Source organism: Vicia villosa, unplaced genomic scaffold, assembly GCF_029867415.1.
Source record: "Vicia villosa cultivar HV-30 ecotype Madison, WI unplaced genomic scaffold, Vvil1.0 ctg.000032F_1_1_3, whole genome shotgun sequence".
NCBI lineage: Eukaryota > Viridiplantae > Streptophyta > Magnoliopsida > Fabales > Fabaceae > Vicia > Vicia villosa.
In genome coordinates, this window is record NW_026704967.1 from 1267382 (window position 1) to 1289747 (window position 22366).

Sequence of the window (22366 nt, forward strand, 5' to 3'; positions counted from 1 at the left end):
TTTGAATGGATTAAATGACAAGTTCACACACTCTAAGTCCCAGATTATGATGATGACTCCACTGCCTGACATTGACAAGGCGTTTTCGTTGATCATACAATAAGAACGTGAGATGCAGAGTTCCACAAATGCCTTGATTCCCACTGGTGGCAGCAATGAAGACACCACTGCATTCCAAGTTCAGACGAATTCTGCAACTTCTAATGGAAAACCTCCCTTCCAAAAAGGGAAACCACAGGGATATATGGGAGCTCGAGGCAATAACTGTGTCTGTACCCACTGTGGAAGAACAAATCACACTATGGACACTTGTTTCTTGAAGCATGGGTTTCCACCTGGAACCAAGGGAAAAGGAAAACCACAAAGTGCTGGTAACTCTACTCAATCCGCTGCAGCCAATAACCTTGCCTCTGAAGCTTCTACTCAAGGGTCAGCCACATCTTCAATGGGATTCACTCAGGAGCAGTACAACAACATTCTAGAATTACTACAACAGTCTAAACTTACTCCTCAAGCCAACTCTATATCAACATCTCCCTTTGCCATGAACTCCCACTCAAACTCAGCCCCTGGTAAGAACCCTCACCTATGGATTCTAGACACAGGTGCAACAGATCACATAGCATTTGATAAAAACATATTCATTTCTTGCATCAATATCATACCTATTAGTGTCAATTTACCTGATGGTTCTCACATTATTGCATCCATGTCTGGCAGTGTCATTGTCTCACCCTCCTTAACCTTGCATAATGTTCTCTATATGCCCAATTTTCATGTCAACCTTATTTCAGTTGCTAGGCTTGTTAACAATAATGATTGCCATGTGTATTTCACTGCTGATACTTGCCAAATCATGCAGAATCCTTTCAAGGCAATGATTGGTACAACTAGGTTGCAAAGAGGATTATATGTCTTAGACTCAAAGTCTCACTATTCAGCTTACACTTCCACTGTCAACAATACTTGCAATGTTTGGCACTCTAGGCTAGGACACATTTCTGATACAGGCTTACAAACTATTGCCAAACTGTTTCCTTTTATACCTTGTAAAAACAATGATGTTCCTTGTGAATCATGTCACTTTGGTAAACAGAAAAAGTTACCATTTTCACATAGTATTACTCACTCTTGTGTACCTTTTGAGATATTACATGCTGATGTATGAGGTCCTTTCTCCACCACTTCCTTTTTAGGCCATAAATACTTCTTGACATTGGTTGATGATTATAGTCGATACAATTGGGTCATATTCCTTAAAACTAAAGACCGAGTTAAAAACAGTTTGATTCAATTCATAGCATATATAGAAAATCAGTTTAAATCTTCCTTAAAATGCCTTAGGACAGATAATGGTACAGAATTCCTTTCCTTAACTGCTTTTTTATTGTCCAAAGGTGTTATCCATCGAAAGTCATGTGTTGAAACACCCCAACAAAATGGGGTGGTTGAAAGAAAACACCAACATATTTTAAAGGGTTAATAGTAATTCAACCCCCTGTAATGTTAGCGAATTTTGCTTTTCCCCCTCCCTACCTTTTGGCAACGGTTTTTTCAAAAAAAACGTTGCCAAAACCTGCCTTTAGCAATGGTAGAGGGGTAAACCGAAACACGCTCATATTACAGGGGGGTAAACAACTATTAACCCTATTTTAAATGTTGCTAGAACTTTATATTTTCATTCCAAATTACCTCTTAACATGTGGAATTTTTGTGTGCATCATGCTATTCATATAATAAATAAATTACCCTCTCCTCTCTTGAAACTCAAAACTCCTCATGAACTTCTTTTCTCTCAGCCACCCTCCTTGATACATTTGAAAAGCTTTGGATGCATGTGTTTTGCTACTACCTTACAAGCTCAAAGGACCAAATTTGACCCTAGGGCTAGAAAGTGTGTGTTTCTTGGTTTCAAAGATGGAACCAAAGGTTACATCTTGTATGATCTAGTCAGCCATAATACATTTGTCTCTAGGAATGTCATTTTCTATGAAAATAACTTCCCCTTCAAATCTGTCCAACAACCCAGTGTTTCTCAAACACAACCCACACCTAGTCACACATCTCACTCTTTTCTTGATGACTTGCCTAGCACTGATATGCCTACTACTGGCTCTGACATGTCCTTTTCCCACATAAATAACCCTTCCTTTAACTCTGCTGATAATGACAATTCTGCTGACTCAGCTAGTCCTGTTACATCACCATCACCTTTAAACCAACAAAGCACACCTACAAGTCCTAGTGATACCCCTGGCTCAGAATCCCCCAGCCACACAGAAATGAATAATCAACATCATAGCCCTAATCTCACCACTACTTCCAATAATACAACAGGTCCCAGCCAGACTGTACCAGCTAGTCCTAACCTAGCTAATTCACCTCACAACCTTGAATTTTCTGAACCAACCAGCTCTACTCCTTCAAATTCTGCAGACCCTAACAATACTATAATACCTCACATGCCCATAAGACAATCCAATAGAACTTCCAACCCACCAAGTTACCTTGCAGACTATCATTGTTACTCTGCCATCAATAATTCTCATACATTGCAATCAAATGCACATCATATTGCATATCCTTTATCCTCTGTTCTTACTTATGATAAATGCCTTCCATATTATAAGCATTTCTGTTGCACCATATCTTCTAACATTGAACCAAAATCCTTCACTCAAGCCATTAAGTATGACTGTTGGAAGAATGCCATGAATGCTGAACTACAAGCTCTTGCAGAGAATCACACTTGGGATGTTGTTGATTTGCCTTATGGTAAGAAGCCCATTGGGTGTAGATGGGTATACAAAATCAAATACAAGGCAGATGGTTCTATTGAAAGATATAAGGCTAGGTTAGTAGCAAAGGGCTACACACAAATGGAAGGAATTGACTATTTTGATACTTTTTCACCTGTTGTTAAAATTACAACAGTTAGGGTTCTCCTCTCTCTTGCAGCCATAAAAGGATGGCACTTGGAGCAACTTGACATAAACAATGCCTTTCTTCATGGAGATTTAAATGAAGAAGTTTACACGTGTGTTCCTCCTGGCATGTCTACCTCATCGAAATCTCAGGTTTGCAAACTTCATAAACCGCTTTATGGACTAAAGCAAGCTAGTCGTCAATGGTATGCCAAACTTTCCTCCTTCCTAATTTCTATTGGATATTCTCAGTCAAGAGCTGACCATTCCTTATATATCAAATCCACTCCTCACACTTTCACTGCACTGCTAGTGTATGTCGATGATATTCAGGGCCGGTCCCGACTTTTTGGAGGCCCAGGGCAAACAAATAAATGGACTCATAACAAAAAATAGACCACTCATCTCCAAAACGAAGAAGAATCTTAGAGACAAGATAAAAAAGTATAATGTCTTGGTTATTTCAAACAATAAAAAGATTTTCAACGCAGATTTAAAGAATTCAAAATCGAAATATAATTAATTAAATTGAGAATGAGAATCTTCTAGGCACATCCACCATCTCAAAAAAATGAAATAGACGTTTTCTCTTGCTTTAATTGCGAAAAACCAAATCATATGACTAAAAAATGTAGGAGTAGAGGTAAACCTTGTCCTGACCCTGATACGTATGTTTACCACAAGTGATAATAAATTTGATTTCATCGTAAAAATTCAATAATAAATGAGGTAATTATATGACAAACTTTTAAATATTTAATTATTGTAAAAATTCAATAATAAATGATGTAACTATATGACAAACTTTTAAATATTAAAATTATAAATTTGAAATAAATAATCATCAAAAATTAATTTTTGGATTTAAAATTTAATTATAAATTTTAATTGAGTATATACAAATTATTTTATAATTAATTAAATTAAAATGATGTCTTTACCTCTCCATATGAACCATAATTTATTGCCATATTTATTTACTACTTAGGTTTTGGGAGTTATGAATTGTAGATATGCCACTTAGCTATTGCCATATTTATTTACTACTTAGGTTTTGACAGTTATTAATTGTAGATATGCCACGGAGCTAAAAAAATATCAATTGAAAGTCTGCGGGACTCGAACTGAGAGCTGTACGCCTCCAAAGCTTTGGCAATTCCGCTAGGCCACAAGCAAGTGATTGTACTTTATTTTCGCTAAAATAAATATATTTTATTATTTCAGTATTATTATTTTTCAACTACACCTCCCAAATTTTGAGGCCCCATTTTTTTGAGGCCCTGGGCTGTGGGCCTGCTTGCCCTGGCCCAGGGCCGGCCCTGATGATATTGTCCTTGCTGGTGACTCTATAGATGAAATTGTTCATGTTAAGCATCTATTAGATCATACTTTCAAAATTAAAGATTTGGGTCAGCTAAGATATTTCCTTGGCTTTGAGATTGCAAGATCTAAGACTGGAATCTTCTTCAACCAAAGAAAATACACTTTGGACTTGCTAGAAGATAGTGGATTACTTGCCTCCAAACCCTCTGCAGTTCCATTTGATCCTAACACAAAGCTGTCTGCTACTGATGGCCAGCCCTTTGAGGATCCCACATGCTATAGACGATTGATTGGAAGGCTCATATATTTGACAAATTCTCGCCCAGACATTGCTTATGATGTGCAGCACCTAAGTCAGTATGTTTCTAAACCTTTAGTACCTCACTATCAAGCAGCAATAAGGATCCTTAGATACTTCAAAGCTGTCCCTGCTAAAGGTATCCTTTTCTCATCTTCTAGCACTCTTAAACTCCATGCTTTTGCTGATTCAGACTAGGCTAGGTGTCCGGATACCAGAAAATCTGTGACTGGATATTGTGTTATTCTTGGCTCTTCCTTGTTATGCTGGAAATCAAAGAAACAAAATACAGTATCACGTTCATCTACAGAAGCGAAATATCGTGCATTGGCTTCTTTAACACGCGAGCTCCAATGGCTACAGTATTTGTTTAATGACTTCCAAGTTATATTTTCTCAGCCTGCATCCGTTTATTGTGACAGCAAATATGCTATTTACCTTGCGCATAATCCTACTTTTCATGAACGGAGCAAGCATATCGAACTTGATTGCCATGTTATTCGTGAAAAGCTGCACTCTAAGTTGCTTCATCTATTACCAGTCTCTACAAAGGCACAACTGGCGGATGTTTTTACTAAGCCATTACATTCTCCTGCTTTGTCATCCATACTGTGCAAGTTAGGACTCTTGAGCATCCACAGTCCAACTTGAGGGAGGATGTTAGTATAACTTCTCTACTTTATTTTGCTTTATCTCAGCCTTACATGTGTACAGCCATATATGCCTTATCCATTAGTTATTAACCTTTGTATATATATACTTTACTCTTGTACTTTTACACAATTCAATGAATAAAGTAACAACTTCTCCTTTTCTCTTTTACCTCCTTCGCTGATCTTTGCTATAGTTGTTCATCTTTTTTTTCTCTTCTCCCATGGCTTCCGTGTGTTTTCATCACACCATTAACAAGATTATATAAGAAAATATGAATCATGTCATTCTCTTACATTATTTAAACTAGAAATTTTGACATAAAAGAGAAAAATGAACACACATAAGTATTATTGTTAACATAACTTAATTTAAAATTATATAGAAGTGGATGATTCATAAGTAACCAATCTTAGCCGCTGCCTCCAAACTGAGCCTTAAGCTTCTTAATTTGTGACACATCAAGTGCAGTAGTCTGTGCAATCAAGGAGGTTAATAAGTTGTTTCCAAATAACTGATTATCAAGTATTTGCACACTAGGATTTGAGTTAGTAAAAGCTTCAAAAAGAATAGCTTTTCTAACACCAGAGTTAGCTATAAAATGCAATTGTCCCTTTGGAATAACAACAATATCACCATGCTTAACAACTTTCGAATAAACTTTTGTCGATGTAATAAATCCAACAGTCAGTCGGCCTTTAACAATGATAAGTAATTCAGTTGCATCAGGATGAGTATGCATTGGTATTGTTCCATTTATATCAATATCTCCCCTTGCTGCAGAGATACCAAGTCCATTAAGACCCGGAAAACTATCGACAAATGCCGTGGTTATTCTAAAATTAAAAGGTTCTATTGTGTTTCCTGGTACAAAGCCATGGAACACAAAGTTATTCATAGTTACACTTTTTTCTGGCTTGCATGGATATCCTGAAGGAGTGTTTGGAAGCATTAAGTTTGCTACACAAAAATCATTAGTATAAGAACTAGCATGAGAGGTATATGATAAGAGAAGAACGAAAGAAAAACATATAATATGAATAATCTTCATTTTCGAAAACTAGATGTGGAGAAAGAGAATAGAGAAGTTAGGTTTCTATTATAGTAATATTCTTACAACAAGATGGAGATGGACCATATATAAAGCCTTCACTTGCCAGATATATTGGGTTGTTCCATGTTTCTATTTTTATTTAAATTTAAATTATAGTTTAAATAACTTTACTAACAAATATAAATGACTATATATATATATGTAGCATTTATTAAAAATAAAATAAAAATGAGTTATTTCTAACTTATTTAAAAAAAATTAAATATTTAATTTTTAAAAATAATATTAATTTTTTTAATATAATATTAAAACACATTCACAATTTTTTTAGTTTGTTCGGTATAATTTAAGTCTAATAAACTTTTTTTTTGTAGTTTAAATGTTTTTCACCAAAAACAATAACACTACAACAAAGGCTTAAACTCATTACTTGTTAAAAATATTGTTTTTAAAAAAACTTCAAAAAAATAGCAAACTATTTTTTTTAAATATATTTGAATATCATATTGAAAACTACAATATTTAAATTTATTTTATTATTATTTTAAAAAATTAAGTTTTTAAATTAGCTTGAATATTATTTTAGTTCATATGAATTTAAATGTGTTTGAAAATTGAATATTATTACAAATAATTAAATATTTTTAGTTTATAATATTTAGTTTGAATATTATTTAAATGTGATTTAAATATAAATTTTATTTTGTATTAGTTTTAAATAATGATAGAAAAATAGTGTATTTATAATTAAATGAATTTTTATTTACAAAATAATATGTTCATAATTAAATGGATTTTATTTCAAAAATTGTGTATTCATAATTAAATAGATTTTTATTTGCGAAACTGTGTCCATAATTCAATAAACTTAATAAATATATAGCATAGTGAGTTATTAAACAAAAATAATTATAGTCTAATTGGTAAGATTCCACTCTTAACACTCAAGATCCATTGTTCAAACTCTTGCAAATCCCAAAATCATAAATCTTGAAATAGTAGAGAGAGTATATGTGTTTTTGGAGAGTTTTTTCAAATATCACAAGAGAAAAATAGATATTAATTTAATAAATAAAATAGAAGAAGATCATAGACTTAGGGGGTCATTTTCCACCTTCATCTTTTAAATAATATTTTTGAACATAAAATGAATTTACATTTTATTGATTATTCGTAATTTATTATTTATAATTTTTAATTAGGTCGTCGATTAGTATATGTGATGTAACCGTGTTAGTAATGGCGACATATATGTTAATTTTCATCTAATTATCTTACTTTTAATTAATTTCTCTTTTTGGTTTAGTTTTCTTCTCCATTCTTCCTCTTTAACATTTTAATTGGTTTAAATATGTAATTTATCTATACAATTTTGTTTGGTTTTAATCCTTACATTTTAATTGGTCCATGTATTTTTTTTTGGTTTTGATCCTTACATTTCTAAGAATTTTTCTTTTGATTCTTGTTTTTTTTTTGTTATAGTCTTGCAAAATTGATTTATTGGATTTGGTCGTTGAAATATGTAAAATAGAGACGACCCAACTAATTTAGAAACCTTTAAAATAAATTTGAAAATTGGGTCTCACTTTTACCCACTCAATTATGTGAATACATAAAACAAATTGTTATTTTATATATTCATAATTAAATTAAAACTTTTGAGGCATTTTTTAAATAAAAAATTAATATAAGACCACTACTACATGATAAGTTTTTTTATCTCGGTTGAAATATGTTTTTTACCTCAGTTTTATGGGCGAGGTAACGAAGGATGTGATGGAAAGTCCACCCTCTTTTTTTCAGTTGGTTTTTTCATCGATGTTGAATCTAAACTACAAAATCAACAGCGTTTTCCTCGATTGGTTGGACCAAAAAAACGTTTTGATTAAAATTAGTTTCTTAATATAATTTCTTCTCTTGTAATCGTCAATTTTTTTTCCAATACATACTTGTAAAAAAGTTTAATGTTGTTAGGATAACATGGACGTAATTATAGTTGTTGTTGTTGTTGAGTTTTGTATTTCTAATAACAACGTAACAACTACAACAACATTGCTATGTTACATCCATACTTTTCCTAACTAACATCAAACATTTTTAACAAGAATCTATTTAAAAAAATAATTTTAGAAATTATAGGAGAAGATACAGTAAGAAACCTATCTTGAGACACTTCTTTGCTCTTGAATTCATCTCAGGGTATGATGTTGTACTATATTCAATACTTTTATTATCATTGTATATTTTCATTATCAGTGGTGTTTGCATTTCTGGTAACGTATTTTCATATTTGCAACAAATTTCACCGATAAAAATCGAAGACTTAAAATATTATAAAAAAAAGAACTTTTATCGGATTTTTTTAAAAATCTAGTACACCCCCACATTACTGGATATTTAAAAAAAATTGATAAAAATGTATAAAATGATGTATTGGTCTTTAAAAATATGATAAAAATGTATAAATGAATACAATCTAAAACTTGTGGAAAAATATGTAGGTAATGTATTTTCGTAGCAAATCTCACGAGTAAAAAATGAAACACTTAATATATTATAGAGAATGATTTTTTTTATTGGATTTTTAAAACAATAGTACGGTACATCCCCACGTATATTATCAGATATTTTGAAAAATCTAATAATAATGCATAAAATTAGGTATTGATCTTTTAGAAATCCAATAGAAACTTATTATTCTAAAATCTACTTAAAAATTCACATGTAACGTATTTCTGAAAAAAATTATGCAAGTAAAAAATCAAAATGAAACAGATTTTTTATCAGATTTAAAAAAAAAAAAAAACCATACACCCCCATATATTGTCAGATATTTTAAAAATCTGATAAATTCTTCAAATCAAAGATATTATGGTCAAATTTATGGATTATGTGGGGGTGCCAAGAATAATTAGAGGAGTTTCAAGTAAAATTTAGTTTTAAAAAAAATTAAGTTTAGTTATGTTTTAGGCGGACCACTAAATCTAAAACCTAAGAAAACTATAAAATAAGCCAATCTAACTTGTTTTTTTTTTTTTTCCTTTCATTTAAGTCCACATTAGGTTGGCTATGGGCTAGTGATGTAAATGGGGCGGGACGGGGCGGGGGATACATTCCCATCACAATTCCCGCCCTCGAATCTATTCTTCATCCTCGCTTCAGATCTCTGTTATGGAGGGATTTTGTCCCCCATCCCCGTCTCCGCAGATCTCTACGGGTCTCTACGGATCCCCAAGGTTTATACGGAGATCCATAAATATTATTATTTTTATTTATTATTTTAAACCAAATTAATAGTAAAAACTTTAAAAACTAACCACAAGTAATTTAGGAATAATTCCTTTAAGATAAATATATTGTTTTAACAATATTTAATAACAATACATATATAGTGTCATGACCACCAAAATTTCAAACTAAAAAAAATTGAAATAATCATTTAAATCTCATTCTCTTACTAACAATACATATATATTTTAAATGTGTAAGATTAATTATATGAAATGACAAATAAACTTCCATAATAATTTAAAATTATATATAAATTAAGGACATTATATTATTTTAGACGGGACGGAGACTCCACGGGGCGGGGATATTTATGCCACCCCCGTCCTCGAGGTGCATTTCGGGAGATTTTGTTCCCCATCTACGTCCCTAGGGGAGAAAATTCCTCTTCTTTAGAGCCCAAACATAAAATCCTCACTAACAAAGGCAAGTTGACATCTCTACTTTGGACAGTTTGACATCAATTTAATAAACTTATGATAATTGCCGATGAGTGTAAGTTCTTAAATATGTTTTTAATTTTTTAAATTCAAAATTACTATGCGGCAAAAAATTCACTCTTATTAAATATCTTTCTAATTTTTTTTATAGAATTTATATAAAGACTAATTGTGGTAGTATGTAGTATATTTTTCTGAATATAAACATGATAAATATCTTTCATTTTTTTTTGTCATCCATTAAGCTCTAAATGCCCATAAATAAATAAAGATGAAAGATACAAGTGGAGTATGAAACAAGAAAAAAAAAAACACCTATATGTTTCCTTTAAAAGAAATTGAAAATAGTAGAGTCTAATATAGTGTAAAGAAAGAGTTTATGTGATGTGATGCTTTTCTTCCTTGTTATTTGGGGCAAATTTATAGGCCGACTGGCCGAGTTAGATTTTCATTCCTTTTACTTTATTTTATTCCCAACTACCATTTTAATTAATCAACACTTATTTTTAAAATTTAATAGAATTATTTATCAGCTATAGACGTAAATATAACAAAAGAATGAATATACATTGGTACATTTCCATTTATACCAATGTCTCCTCTTGTTATTGAGATACGTTGTACATTAGGGTGTGTTTGATTCGAGGTAGAGCGAGGGGAGGGGAGGAGAGAGAATGTTTAAAATGAAATGTGTTTGCTTCAATTTTTAGGAGGGGAGAGGAGGGGAGGGGAGGGGAGTAAAATCTCTCCAAATGACACTTTTTGCGTTCCTCCGAATCGGGGAGATTCGGAGGGGAGGAGAGGGGATTTGAGTTTTAATATTAATTAAATTAATATATTTACTAAAATATCCTCAATTTTAATTTATTATTTTAAAAATAGTTTTTTCTTTCATGTTCCTACTTTTTTTTTGTTATTTTTTCTCTATTGCTTCCATCAACTTATTATAATTACTCTTCACCTTCAAATTATTTTTTATTTTTTTATTTAATAAAAATTATAACTACTATATATATTTTTTATTATAATTTATTTTATGTATTCAAAAGTTGTTATCAACGCATAGTTTATTTTGTGTCGAAAGTTATAATACGAATCAAGTGTACTCAATTTTTTTAATATTATGCGATAAGTTATAACTTTTTAATCACTCAGTTATTAAAATATTATTTCCAAGAAAATATTTATAAAATTTTTACAATTGAGTATCATATCACTTATATAAAATTACAAGGATAAAATTGTAAATTATTATTAAAATCTCTCCCCTCCCCTCGTGAACCAAACATATTTTTAAACTAAATCCCTTCCCTCCCCTCCCCTCGTTTGAACCAAACATATATATAATTACAAAAAATCTCTCCCCTCCCCTCCCCCTCCCTTCCCTCCGTTAAAATCCCTCCCCTCCCCCTCATTTGAACCAAACACACCCTTAAAAGTTGTTAGATTAGTAACAAATAAAATGATTAATTTTTATTATATTTTTATATGCAGAAACTATGAGACTTATTTTAATATGGAAAGTCTCATTCTAATTAATTAAAGTCATGCTTTGTGTGAATATAATTTTTCTTTATATATATATATATAGGGAGCGTATATGGTGAGAACTGATATCTTTTCTGAGAAACGAGAACTATCGATATCAACCATTTGATTTGATTAATGCTCAAGATTTAATAATTCCATATAAAGAACACTTTATAGAATCTTTTTCTATTATTCTTAATATTTAAAATTTTCATAAAAATTGAATCTTACCAAAAATATTATTTTATATGCTATTTAATTTTATATCAAATATATTAATTTTAGTTTTTCCATGTTATCTAGTATATTTTTATTTCAAACTCTCTTGATTCTTCATATTTATTATATAAAAAATAAATCATATTCTATATTTTTTTATTGTTAGGGAGTTTTGATATTATTTATTCTATTAAAATAGACATGACTGTAAAATAGACATGTTTAACGTGTATAACTTTATTTAATTTGTTGACTAAAAATTTGATTTATTTATCACCTATATATTTATTTATTAAAAATATTGAAGAATTTGAAATTATAACCTATATTTTACTTTGAATGATTTATTTATTTACAAGTTAGGAAATTATTATTTTAGCAAGTTCTACTAAATAAAAACCCATTATTAATTTATCATCTATATTTTTATGTGACTAAAAATATTTCTGTTATAAGAAAACAATATTTTAATTTAATTTATTCTTTATGTTTTAATAAAAAAATGTAAAACTATTACCGGTATTTTAATTTTGTTGATTTATTTATTTGCGTGTTTGGAAATTTTTATTTTTACAAATTTTACTATTGTGACTATTATAATATTTTAATAGTTATGACCCCTCTTAACTATTGGCAAATTATAAATTTTAATTTTATTATTTATTTATTTATTTTCAATATAAAATTATCGAATGAAAATATTTTTCATACTACTGGCAAGAATGATAACTTCATATAAAAAAATTTAAATAAATAATAATATTAAAATTTCTAGTTTTCCAATATCAAAAGGAGTCCTCAATTATTAAAATATTATAAAAATAGTAAAACTTATTTTAAATAGTCACCATGATAAAATTTGTAAAGTTAAAAAAAGAATTTTGGAAATAAATAAATCAATCAAATTAAAATATCCGAAAAACTATTTAACAATACAAAAATATAGAATTTTTTTTTATGAATAATAATATCTGGCACTCCCTAAAAATACAATAAATAATAATATGAAAAATTGTATATTTCATACACGTACATTTTAGTAAAATAAATAATATTAAAATTCCATAACAATAAAAAAATGATTTTATTTTGCAATAGATTGAAAGGATCAACAGAGTTAAAAAAATTGTACGATATATCATGAAAAAGTTAAATTTTATATATTAATGGTAAAATTAAATAGCATATTGAAAGGTATTTTTGGTAAGATTATATTTTTATGAAAATATTAAACATAATAGAAAAGATTCAATAAAATGCTCTTTATGTGGAATTATTAAATTGTAAGCGTTGATTAAATCTGATGATTGATATTAATAGTTCTCGTTTCTTATAAAAGATATCAGTTCTCTGGATACGCTCCCTAAATATATATACTACAAATATGCTCAATATACTATAACATATATTCTATATTCTAGTGAATTAAATTTATTTACAATATTAGTATATGAAATATTTGTTGTGTGTTAGAAAGAGAGCGACTGTGTTAGAGAAGATAAAAACAATATGTTTTTAAGTAACTTTTACTAAAAAAATTAATTAAGAGAGGTTTATTTTCAAATTTTCTTTAAATTTAAAAATTAAATAAATAAATAAAATTAAAAGTTTTTGAAATAATTTTATGGATGAACTAGTGCCTTACCCGTGCGTTCGCACGGGTACCCGTCGGTCTTGCGCATTGGGTTTTAGGGCACTTAAATAAAATAGGGAAAATGAATATATATGTGTAAGTTAATTTAATAAGGTAAAATAATTTAAATAGGTTAAAAATATATTTTGGGCCTTATAGTTAGTTAATATATGTAAGTTAATAGGACATTAAAGTTTATTGGGCCTTAGATGGTTATCCTTGTTGCAGAATACCTAATTTAATTGTTAGACCTAATATGTTAATAGGCCCACAAAAGAATCCTATTATTGTTATTGTTACATAACGTTGGCATTTAAAATTAAAGAAACGTTGGATTTCATAACTCTTCAACGTGTTGGCAATCAAAGGTTGTGTCTTCTTAAGTCTGTGTTTGGCATTGTTGCTGTAAGAAACGCAGGGTCCGGTGATACGTTTGAAGAACAAAATGTCACAACCAAGAAGGTATTCTCTTCGAATGAGGTATGTGCATGTGTTACTGTTTATGTTTTTTGCAGAGTTTATTAGAAGATATTCATCCATTTAGAGGTCGCAATGTTGTTTTGATTTTAGTTCACCCGATCGGTTGGAGTTGCAAACACCATGGGAGCGGCTCACAGTTGAGAGGATACTGAGTGGGTCACATGAGAATGAGGATGTTATGGAGGAATGGAAGAAACAACATGAAAGATTGAATCTTGTCGAAGAGGCTGCCAGTGTTGTCGAAAATAAACGGTAATCTTATAGTTTTATTTTATTTTTTGCATTGAATTCCATTTAACCTCCACAAAATTGAATGTGTTTCCCGAATAATGTGTTACAACTTAGTTTAATGAATAGTTTGTATGTTATTGTGTTGAAGGAATGATGAAGATGGGATAGGAAGTTCTGTGGGATTATCAGATACTGCTGATTTGAATGAATACATAATAATATCTTCTGATAGTGAGAGGTAAAGTTTATTTATAAGTGATAGGGAATATATTATAGTTATAGGTATACTGATGTGGTTGTGTTGGCATTTTGTTGTAAATGTGGTGTTAATTTCAGGGAAATGAGTCCTATACAGGAGGAGCTGGAAGAAGCATACTGGACTCGTGAAGTTCATGATGTAAAGAAGTTTTGCTCAAATGTTATGGTAAGCAGTGTTCAAAGTCTATAGTTGTTGGCACAATGGTGTTATACACAGAAGTAATGTAACTGATATTGTCTGTCAATGAGTGCAGCATATTCCTGTAGAAATAGTAGACAAATATGGACTTGCTGGAATGGCAGAGATTACCCTCAATGATGTGGACAACGGGTACCCATATGAGTGCAATGTGAAGAAGAGGCCAAAAAAAATGAAACATATTTGTATGGAGAATGGTTTGATTATGTAAGGGCAGCTGAATTGAAAGAAGGAGATAAAGTGCACTTTGTGATTTATTACCCGCCAGTGTTAGATATTATGGTTACAGTGGAGCGCAGTGGTGATCGTTGATAGAGCTGTTGGTTAGGCAATGTTTGTGGTGGATGTATAGTACTGTTTGTTGGCAGTTTGGTTTGTATGGGAATTATCGTTTTGTTTTTTTGTTGTAATGGTGGATGTGAACAAAGATTAACAATTATGGTACTATGTATGGTTTTAAATTAAATATTATCAAATTTGGTTTTAATCTACCATGGTTTTATATGCAAAATTGATTACCAATCTGTTTTTAAATCAAGTATTGCTTATTATAAGTATTGAACAGGATTTCTATTAAAATTGATCCGAATAGGGTTCCTAATTTCATTATTGTTGGTATAAGTAGGGGTATGGGTCCTGTAAATGGTAGGCTATTAAATCTAAATGGTGAACATACAACAATGGACTTATGAATAGTTGAAAATCCAATTTAATAGGAGTATATGTTAAAGAGTAGTATGGTAATATTAGATGGTTATAAAATAGCTGTAATGTGTTATATTATATTGGGATGTGAAAGATCAATTGGGTTATGGGCAGTTAATGTTTTTCGTGAGGAATATAAATAAAATGAAAACTGTTTTGAAGTGATGTAAATGCAAAGAAGACTAATTGAACAATTGCATTGAATTCTATTGGACTGTGAAAAAGTTGCAGGTATGTGAAGAGTCCATTTAGAGTGTTATATAAGTAATGTGTAGGAAGTTTGAAAGCACTAAAAACTGAAGCAGTCATCATTACTCTGCAACCAATAGTGTAAGCCGCGAACTTCTGAAAAGATGGAAGGAAGTGTTGATCAAGCAATGAGAGGTAAAGGTAAACATATCATTTGAATGGTTGTTCTGTTACATTTTGAATTTAAAAGTTATATATGGTTGCATGCAGGTGAAGAAAACTCGGTGAACCAAATGGCTATGGAGAAAGCTGTCACTTGTGATAACTCTGTGTATGTTTGAATTAGCTTATGTTGAGTATATGTTTTTATGCTTAAATTTAGAATGTTTGATAACACATTTATTTATTCACCATGTTGTTTGTTTCTATTATGTTTCAGATGCCATGAACCGGATGGTGAGGATGTTAGTTGCCATGCAGAGCAGCCTGCTAAGTTACGATATTGTATCTGGAAGCAAGATGTGGCTAATGGGAAGATGTCTCAGTCATGTCTTCTTGTAAGTTATTATTCGTTTTAAGCTTATTGTCTTTCCCTATCAGTTAATGGGATAATGTAATGTTGTTTTATATTAATATTGCAGGAAATTCCTGAGCATATTGTGGCAAGTCGCTGGCTCAATGGAGCAAGGTTTGTAGATTTGGTTGACTGGGAAAGAGAAGTTAGGTATGAATGTGAAGTTCATCATACCGAAAAGGGTCAGATGTTCTTAGGGCGTGGTTGGTACAAATTTGCCAAGGAAATGTGCCTGCTTGATGGAGACTCTATGGGTTTCAGCATTAAGGATCCCGTCAGCAAGGAGATACTTGTAACAATGTTAAAAAATTGAAAAATGATGTAAAAGTTTGTTATAGGTATCTATCTATTAAACATTTTGTAATTCCCTGGTGGACTTAGCTCCACCTTTATATTAATATATATGATTTTGGTATTTAGATGTTATGCTATAAATATATTACTTCTGTTACTTGCATTACTAATATGCTGTTAGTAATATATATTACTGCTGTTACTTGCATTACTAATATGCTGTTAGTAATATATATTACTGCTGTTACAGATTTACCGTGATTAATTTTTAAAACTTAGACATTGTTAAAAACCTCTTTATACACAACATTTGTAGTTTTCCCCCTGAATTTCTTTTCTTCATCATGTATCAGTATTTTGATTCCCTTTTTTGTTGTTACTCTTGACAATGCGTCATAAATCTGGCCATGTGTGAATACATCTTTTGGTAAGTACAAACCAACGTTATCTAATGACTGTCCCTGTGATTTGTTGATTGTCATAGAATAGGAAACTATAATAGGGAACTGTCTCCTATTCAGTTTGAATGGCCATGTTTCTTTTCAATGTTAATACCTCAACTGAATGCCATATGTAAGATGCATTTATGGCACAGTGTACAATATCTGCCTCTGGGGACGACAGGTAAAATCTGTCTGAAATCGCTACCGAAAACAACAACCTTTCCACCAAATACATCAGTTGAATTTTTGTTTGCACTCATAACATCTTTCAAAGTTCTGTCAAGCGATTCTATTGCATACTTATGCGCCATTGGTGGCTCATCCCATATTATAAGCTTTGTCTGTCGTAACATGTCTGCAACATCATCGTTGAACTGAAATATTATTACACATATATATTGTTACCTCCTGGAAGTAACAATATCAATTCCAATTACAATATTAAACTGTATGAAATCTACAATATAAAACTGTATGGATTCACATTACTCAAGTGATAACAGCTGTTATGAAACAGATATAATATTAATGGGGTATGTTGGAAAGTTGATTGGGATGAGGCAATAAGTGAAGCATTATCTGCTATATACTTTATACAATGCAAATGGAAGGTCTTGTCATTATAATTTCAAAACGTTATGCACAATCTTTATATTACCTATTATAACGGTCCTTATTAATGAGAACATGAATGGACATTAACATATTTTTAACTCTCATGTGTACCTTTATTTAACTCAGTAGGTGATCCCATTCAATCAAATTGCAACAGGTGCTCAGATAAATGTCAACAATTTGAAGAGAATACATACAATGTCATATGCGCAGCTATATTAATTTTGATTATTTATAACATTCAACGGAGCATTTTGTCGGTGCATGCTAGTTGTGTGGACTTCTCAGTAAAAAGGCAAGTTCATTTTCACGTGAGTAACTCTTGAATAAGGTTTATGTGTCTTTTACCCGTGTAGTTGTAACCAAGATTGCTAGTTTGGATATTGGAAATGAGTAAAAAACAAAGAATATCATAACAGTTGAAAAGATGATTAAGGAAAAACAGAAAAGTCTTATATTAAGATAACAGAAACAGACTTACAAGTCTGATTTGTTTATGTGGCAATACAAACAAAAAACAAATAAAGTGGAAAGGAAATAAAACATGTCCACACCATAAAACAAAAACACACCCAAACATACTTAAAATTATGCAGGAACTACTAATCTATCTTCTCTATTTTTATAATTTTCTTTAACTTGTTTGATGAAAGTTCTCCATCACACGTGGCATCCGAGGTTGTTGACTCGCTTGATGCGCCTGGAAAGTGTCTTTTTCCAGTAGGAGTAAGTGGATCTGTGCTGTGCGTTGAACTCACATCAAGATCCTGTTACATAAGTGAACAAACATCACACAATTAATATTCAACAGTACATTAAAAGTGGAGTACATTTGAGTACAGTAAACGTCCTTACGACGACAAAATTAGGTTCGGATCGAACAGTGGTCATTGCTTCGACAGCAGGCTGTTTCATCTACAAATCATTCGAAACATAGTACAAAATCATAATATGCGCAAAGTCAGTTTACAATGATTTTAATTTGCATAACACATGCAAAGATTAAATTCAAATACCTCATCTGTGTCAAACTGATCAGCAAGCTCTTTCACAAAAGGGTCATTCTTCAATAGCATAACGACAAAGGCATTCTTCCAACGTGGTTGCCACTTAACTTTGAAAGCCATCTTGCAATCCAACATCTGATCCAATGCCAGTGGGAATTCCAAGGGATCATGAATGCCAGCCTGTAGGAGATTGCAAGACAAAGATCAGTTAACTCTGGCATAATTGTCTATGTTTTTCCAACGGTATGTAAACAGAAATACCTTAATCATTGTATGACGCAGCTGAGAAGCAGACAATCCCAAAAGTAACTCACACTCTCGGTCCCAAAATAAAAAGTTACAGGTATTCCCGGCATGAGTAACCTCAATCTCAATCTTATACCTACATTCGCAGTATACATAGAGCACTCAAAAAGGTAATGTGCAGTACCTTGACAATCACACATATAAATGAAATAACATAAAACATGTGACAAGGATGTTAACCTAAAAATCTCTGCCTCAGTGAAATGTCCAGCCTCACACTCAAACGGAGCTCTGTCACCACGCGCAATACATGAGCAAGCATGACAACCACGATAATACCAGCCATACGGAGAGGCAACCAGCATTTTAGTTTCTCCCACTGTCGCACAAAATGTAATCTGCAATTATGTAACCAAAAGATAATACGATACACAGTCAAATGCAACGGAAAAATGGAAATATATACTAAATCAGAATAAATGGCCAACAACTTCCAAACATACAGTTCTGAGTTTTATAATATCCCCAATAGGCATTACAACAACCTTTGAAAGCAATTTCTGTACAGGAGTCATCTGTTGATTTTCAGAGTTCTGTGCTGAAAGCTGTGAATTGGAACCCTCCTGGCCAGACAACGTAATCATGGAATCCTTCGGAAAACTGTCAAAGCAAGACAGTAATGTAACAATCACATTGCATAAAAATTAAAACCACACAAGAGAAAATCCAGGGAGCATACCTTTCTATAAACTCTTTCATCGGCAGTAAATCAGTATTCAGACCAAGGACGGTAACATTAAACGTGTTTGTCACAGACAGTGGAAACTTACCTATTCAAATAGAATGTTACATAACCATCTGTATCAAAATACAAGGATATCTAACACCAAACTTGATCAATTACTAACCCTGTTCCTTGACTTTAGCATTTGAATCATGACAAAAATAGGACCAGAATCATCTCCGCGCTCCTGCTTGAACTTCATGAATTGTTCAGCATAGGATTCCCAAAGCGTGCAATTGATAGTATTCTCACTGAAGAAATAATACAAACCATGTCATTTACATAGTCACATAAGATATGTTCGATAAATTATACAATAAATATGAATACAAACCCCCCGTCACGCAGCATCATGTTAATCTGCTGCTTCCGGGCACCTGATGTGGTCTGTGAATACCCAATACTTTCCACCATACCAATGACATCTAAAACACATACAGCCAAAAAAACCTTAAAATGAAACAACACATAAAAAACAAATCCAGTCAAACAGAATAGAGATAAAATATTATACCTATTAGCACATCCTTGTTAAAGTTGCCGTTTATTATATCAGTAAATTTAGTAAACACCAACGACTTTGGAGGTATTTCAGCGTTGTTATCATCCGTAACCGTAGTGCCAGTAGTAAACTTCAACATAAACTTATGAGACGAAGGTCTGAAAGCCGCAACATTAGCCTGAACCTTAAAATTGGAAACAGTGTAACTATGATCCAAGACCATTTTTTCAGAAAAAAGAGATACATGCGGTGCAGGAACAACAACATGTATGTCACTACCCTGGAAAAAACATTAAAATCAAACATACAACAAACCAGAAACAATATATGTAAAAACAACCGAACAATTCACTTCATTACCGATACATCAACAAAAATCATCTCAAAATGCTCCCTCTTGTTCGAAACAACTGTCCATTTGTGGTGCACACGAACAGAAACTTTCCAAAGTTCTTTGCTGTCATTGATGTCACATATTTTTGCAAATGGTCTTGCCATATTGAACACTGGTATGATACTGCAGAAAAGTGTAGCCAACCAATACCATAAATAACCAAACCATGTAGGAGTTACAAACTCTTCATTCCACTCTTCATTACATAACCATAACCGATGCTGAAGCTGAATGGAAAGAAACATATAAAGTCCTCATTAAGCATAGAAGCTGCATGGACAAACCGAACTTAATGCCAATTATATGAGACATCAATGGTGGAATATGGAACAACATACGTTCATTAATCATCAAAATTACACATGGCGCATCAAGAAGAAACAAATTCTGCTGTAAGACTAAGCCACTTGGCAGCACCACATAGAAAGTTCAAAAAGATAGAACTTTCTTATATTATAGATTTGATGAATTTTATAGTTAATGGATGAATTAGAATGAATTTAAAAAAAAAATTTAGTGGATTTTTAATGGATTGATGAATTGTTTTGATCTATCCATTAGCAATTTAGTTCATATATTTATTAAACCCATCTATTTTGTCACCCCTAATCACAACACTTACTCATATTTGAACTTATATACCCAACTAAATATTTAATTAACTTTTAATGGAAATTTTACTATATAACTTTTAATTTTATTTTAGCTCTTAATTGATTAAAATTATTAATTTGACAAATAGTTAATATAATTAATACAAATATATATTTTCATATGGTAATTATCAGAATATAATAATTAAATTTAAATATCAAATATTTCAACAATCTCTCACTTGATCAATATATCTTAATAATTATATCATAGTTCTTTAGACGCACATTCAAATGTTTTTTATTTTTAGAATTTTAATTTTACAATGTAATCACCTCATACAACAATAATGAGACTACCGCGAATGTCACCACTGACGTAAATTATGATGGAACCCTGACGACCACCACATCAATATACTCGATGACATAAATCGTTATAGATTAGTGGCATAAATTTTTTTATGTAATGTGAGTAACATGTCCATGAAAAACCTTAGGTGTCAAATCTTTGGTTAGTAAATAAACTAGCATTAAGTTTGTTCCTATATGTTTTTATTAAAATTTGTTAATTTTGAACTATTTATTTCACAACAAGTTATTGTATATTGATAAATTTCAACTTTTTAGAACTCATATTGTTGGTGGAGTATATCACAATTGCAATATTGTTATAATAAACCTTTAAGGGCCTCTGGATGGTTCAAAAATATGTAGATCTGATGTCTCAAAGCAAGCGATAAACGTTACTGCCATGGTAGAAGGAGCCACTAAACTCTGTTTGGCATACTTCTAGGAGATGACTTTGTGGATTTATGTGTTTGAAGATATAGTTAAAAGTGATCTAAGATGGTGAAGCTGATGGGTAACAAAGATGCAATTCAACTAGTAGCTTCTTAATTTTGATGTTAACAACATTTGAAGTCAATTAACTAAGCGCTAAAAAATTCATACGATAGTTGATCAAGCTATCCCCCTAAATTAAGCTACGTTATACTTTTGAAGATCAAGACATTTGTTTTAAGTCACAGTTTTGGTTACTTTCTTTACTTGAATCAATTCCTTGCCTTTGCTCTCATTGCTGCTTGAAGTCCAGTCTTTTAAGTGAAATCCCAAAAATGGAAAGTCTAGTCCAATAATTTTTAAGTGAAGATTTAAGTTTCAAGGAACATTGGTGGTTTAGTCTCTCAAACTCTCAGATGATTCTAATCAACATGAAGACATATCAAACCTCAACAAGAAGACTCAGGGTTCATGTGTGATGCTAAAGTAAAAAAAATGATACCAAGACTTGAAGCTTCAAATTTGTGAAAGAGGAAGTGTGAAAGCTTGTATGGTCATGGTCTGTTAGAGTAACTAGTGTTTTGTAAAGACACAAGAGCATTTCTAGAAACATTATGGCTAAATCATACACACACACCCACCCACCCACACACACACACACACACACACACTAAAACTCTTGGGAATCTTCTCATGTTTTAACAAAATC

General features: G+C 31.5%; 2 protein-coding genes across 2 annotated transcripts; both read right to left on the minus strand.

Annotated features, from left to right (window-relative positions):
* Window positions 1-5608: 5608 nt before the first annotated feature.
* LOC131622555 (auxin-binding protein ABP19b-like) lies at window positions 5609-6247 on the minus strand. Its single transcript, XM_058893590.1, has one exon. It carries the CDS (start codon window positions 6245-6247, stop codon window positions 5609-5611), a length of 639 nt encoding a protein of 212 aa, XP_058749573.1.
* A 12824-nt stretch (window positions 6248-19071) lies between these two features.
* LOC131622618 (uncharacterized) lies at window positions 19072-20526 on the minus strand. The gene is made up of 6 exons (XM_058893662.1): window positions 20248-20526; window positions 19900-20167; window positions 19720-19810; window positions 19554-19636; window positions 19341-19431; window positions 19072-19261 (listed from the first exon to the last, which is right to left on the minus strand). Exons 1-6 carry the CDS (start codon window positions 20524-20526, stop codon window positions 19072-19074), a joined length of 1002 nt encoding a protein of 333 aa, XP_058749645.1.
* Between the last annotated feature and the right edge of the window lie 1840 nt (window positions 20527-22366).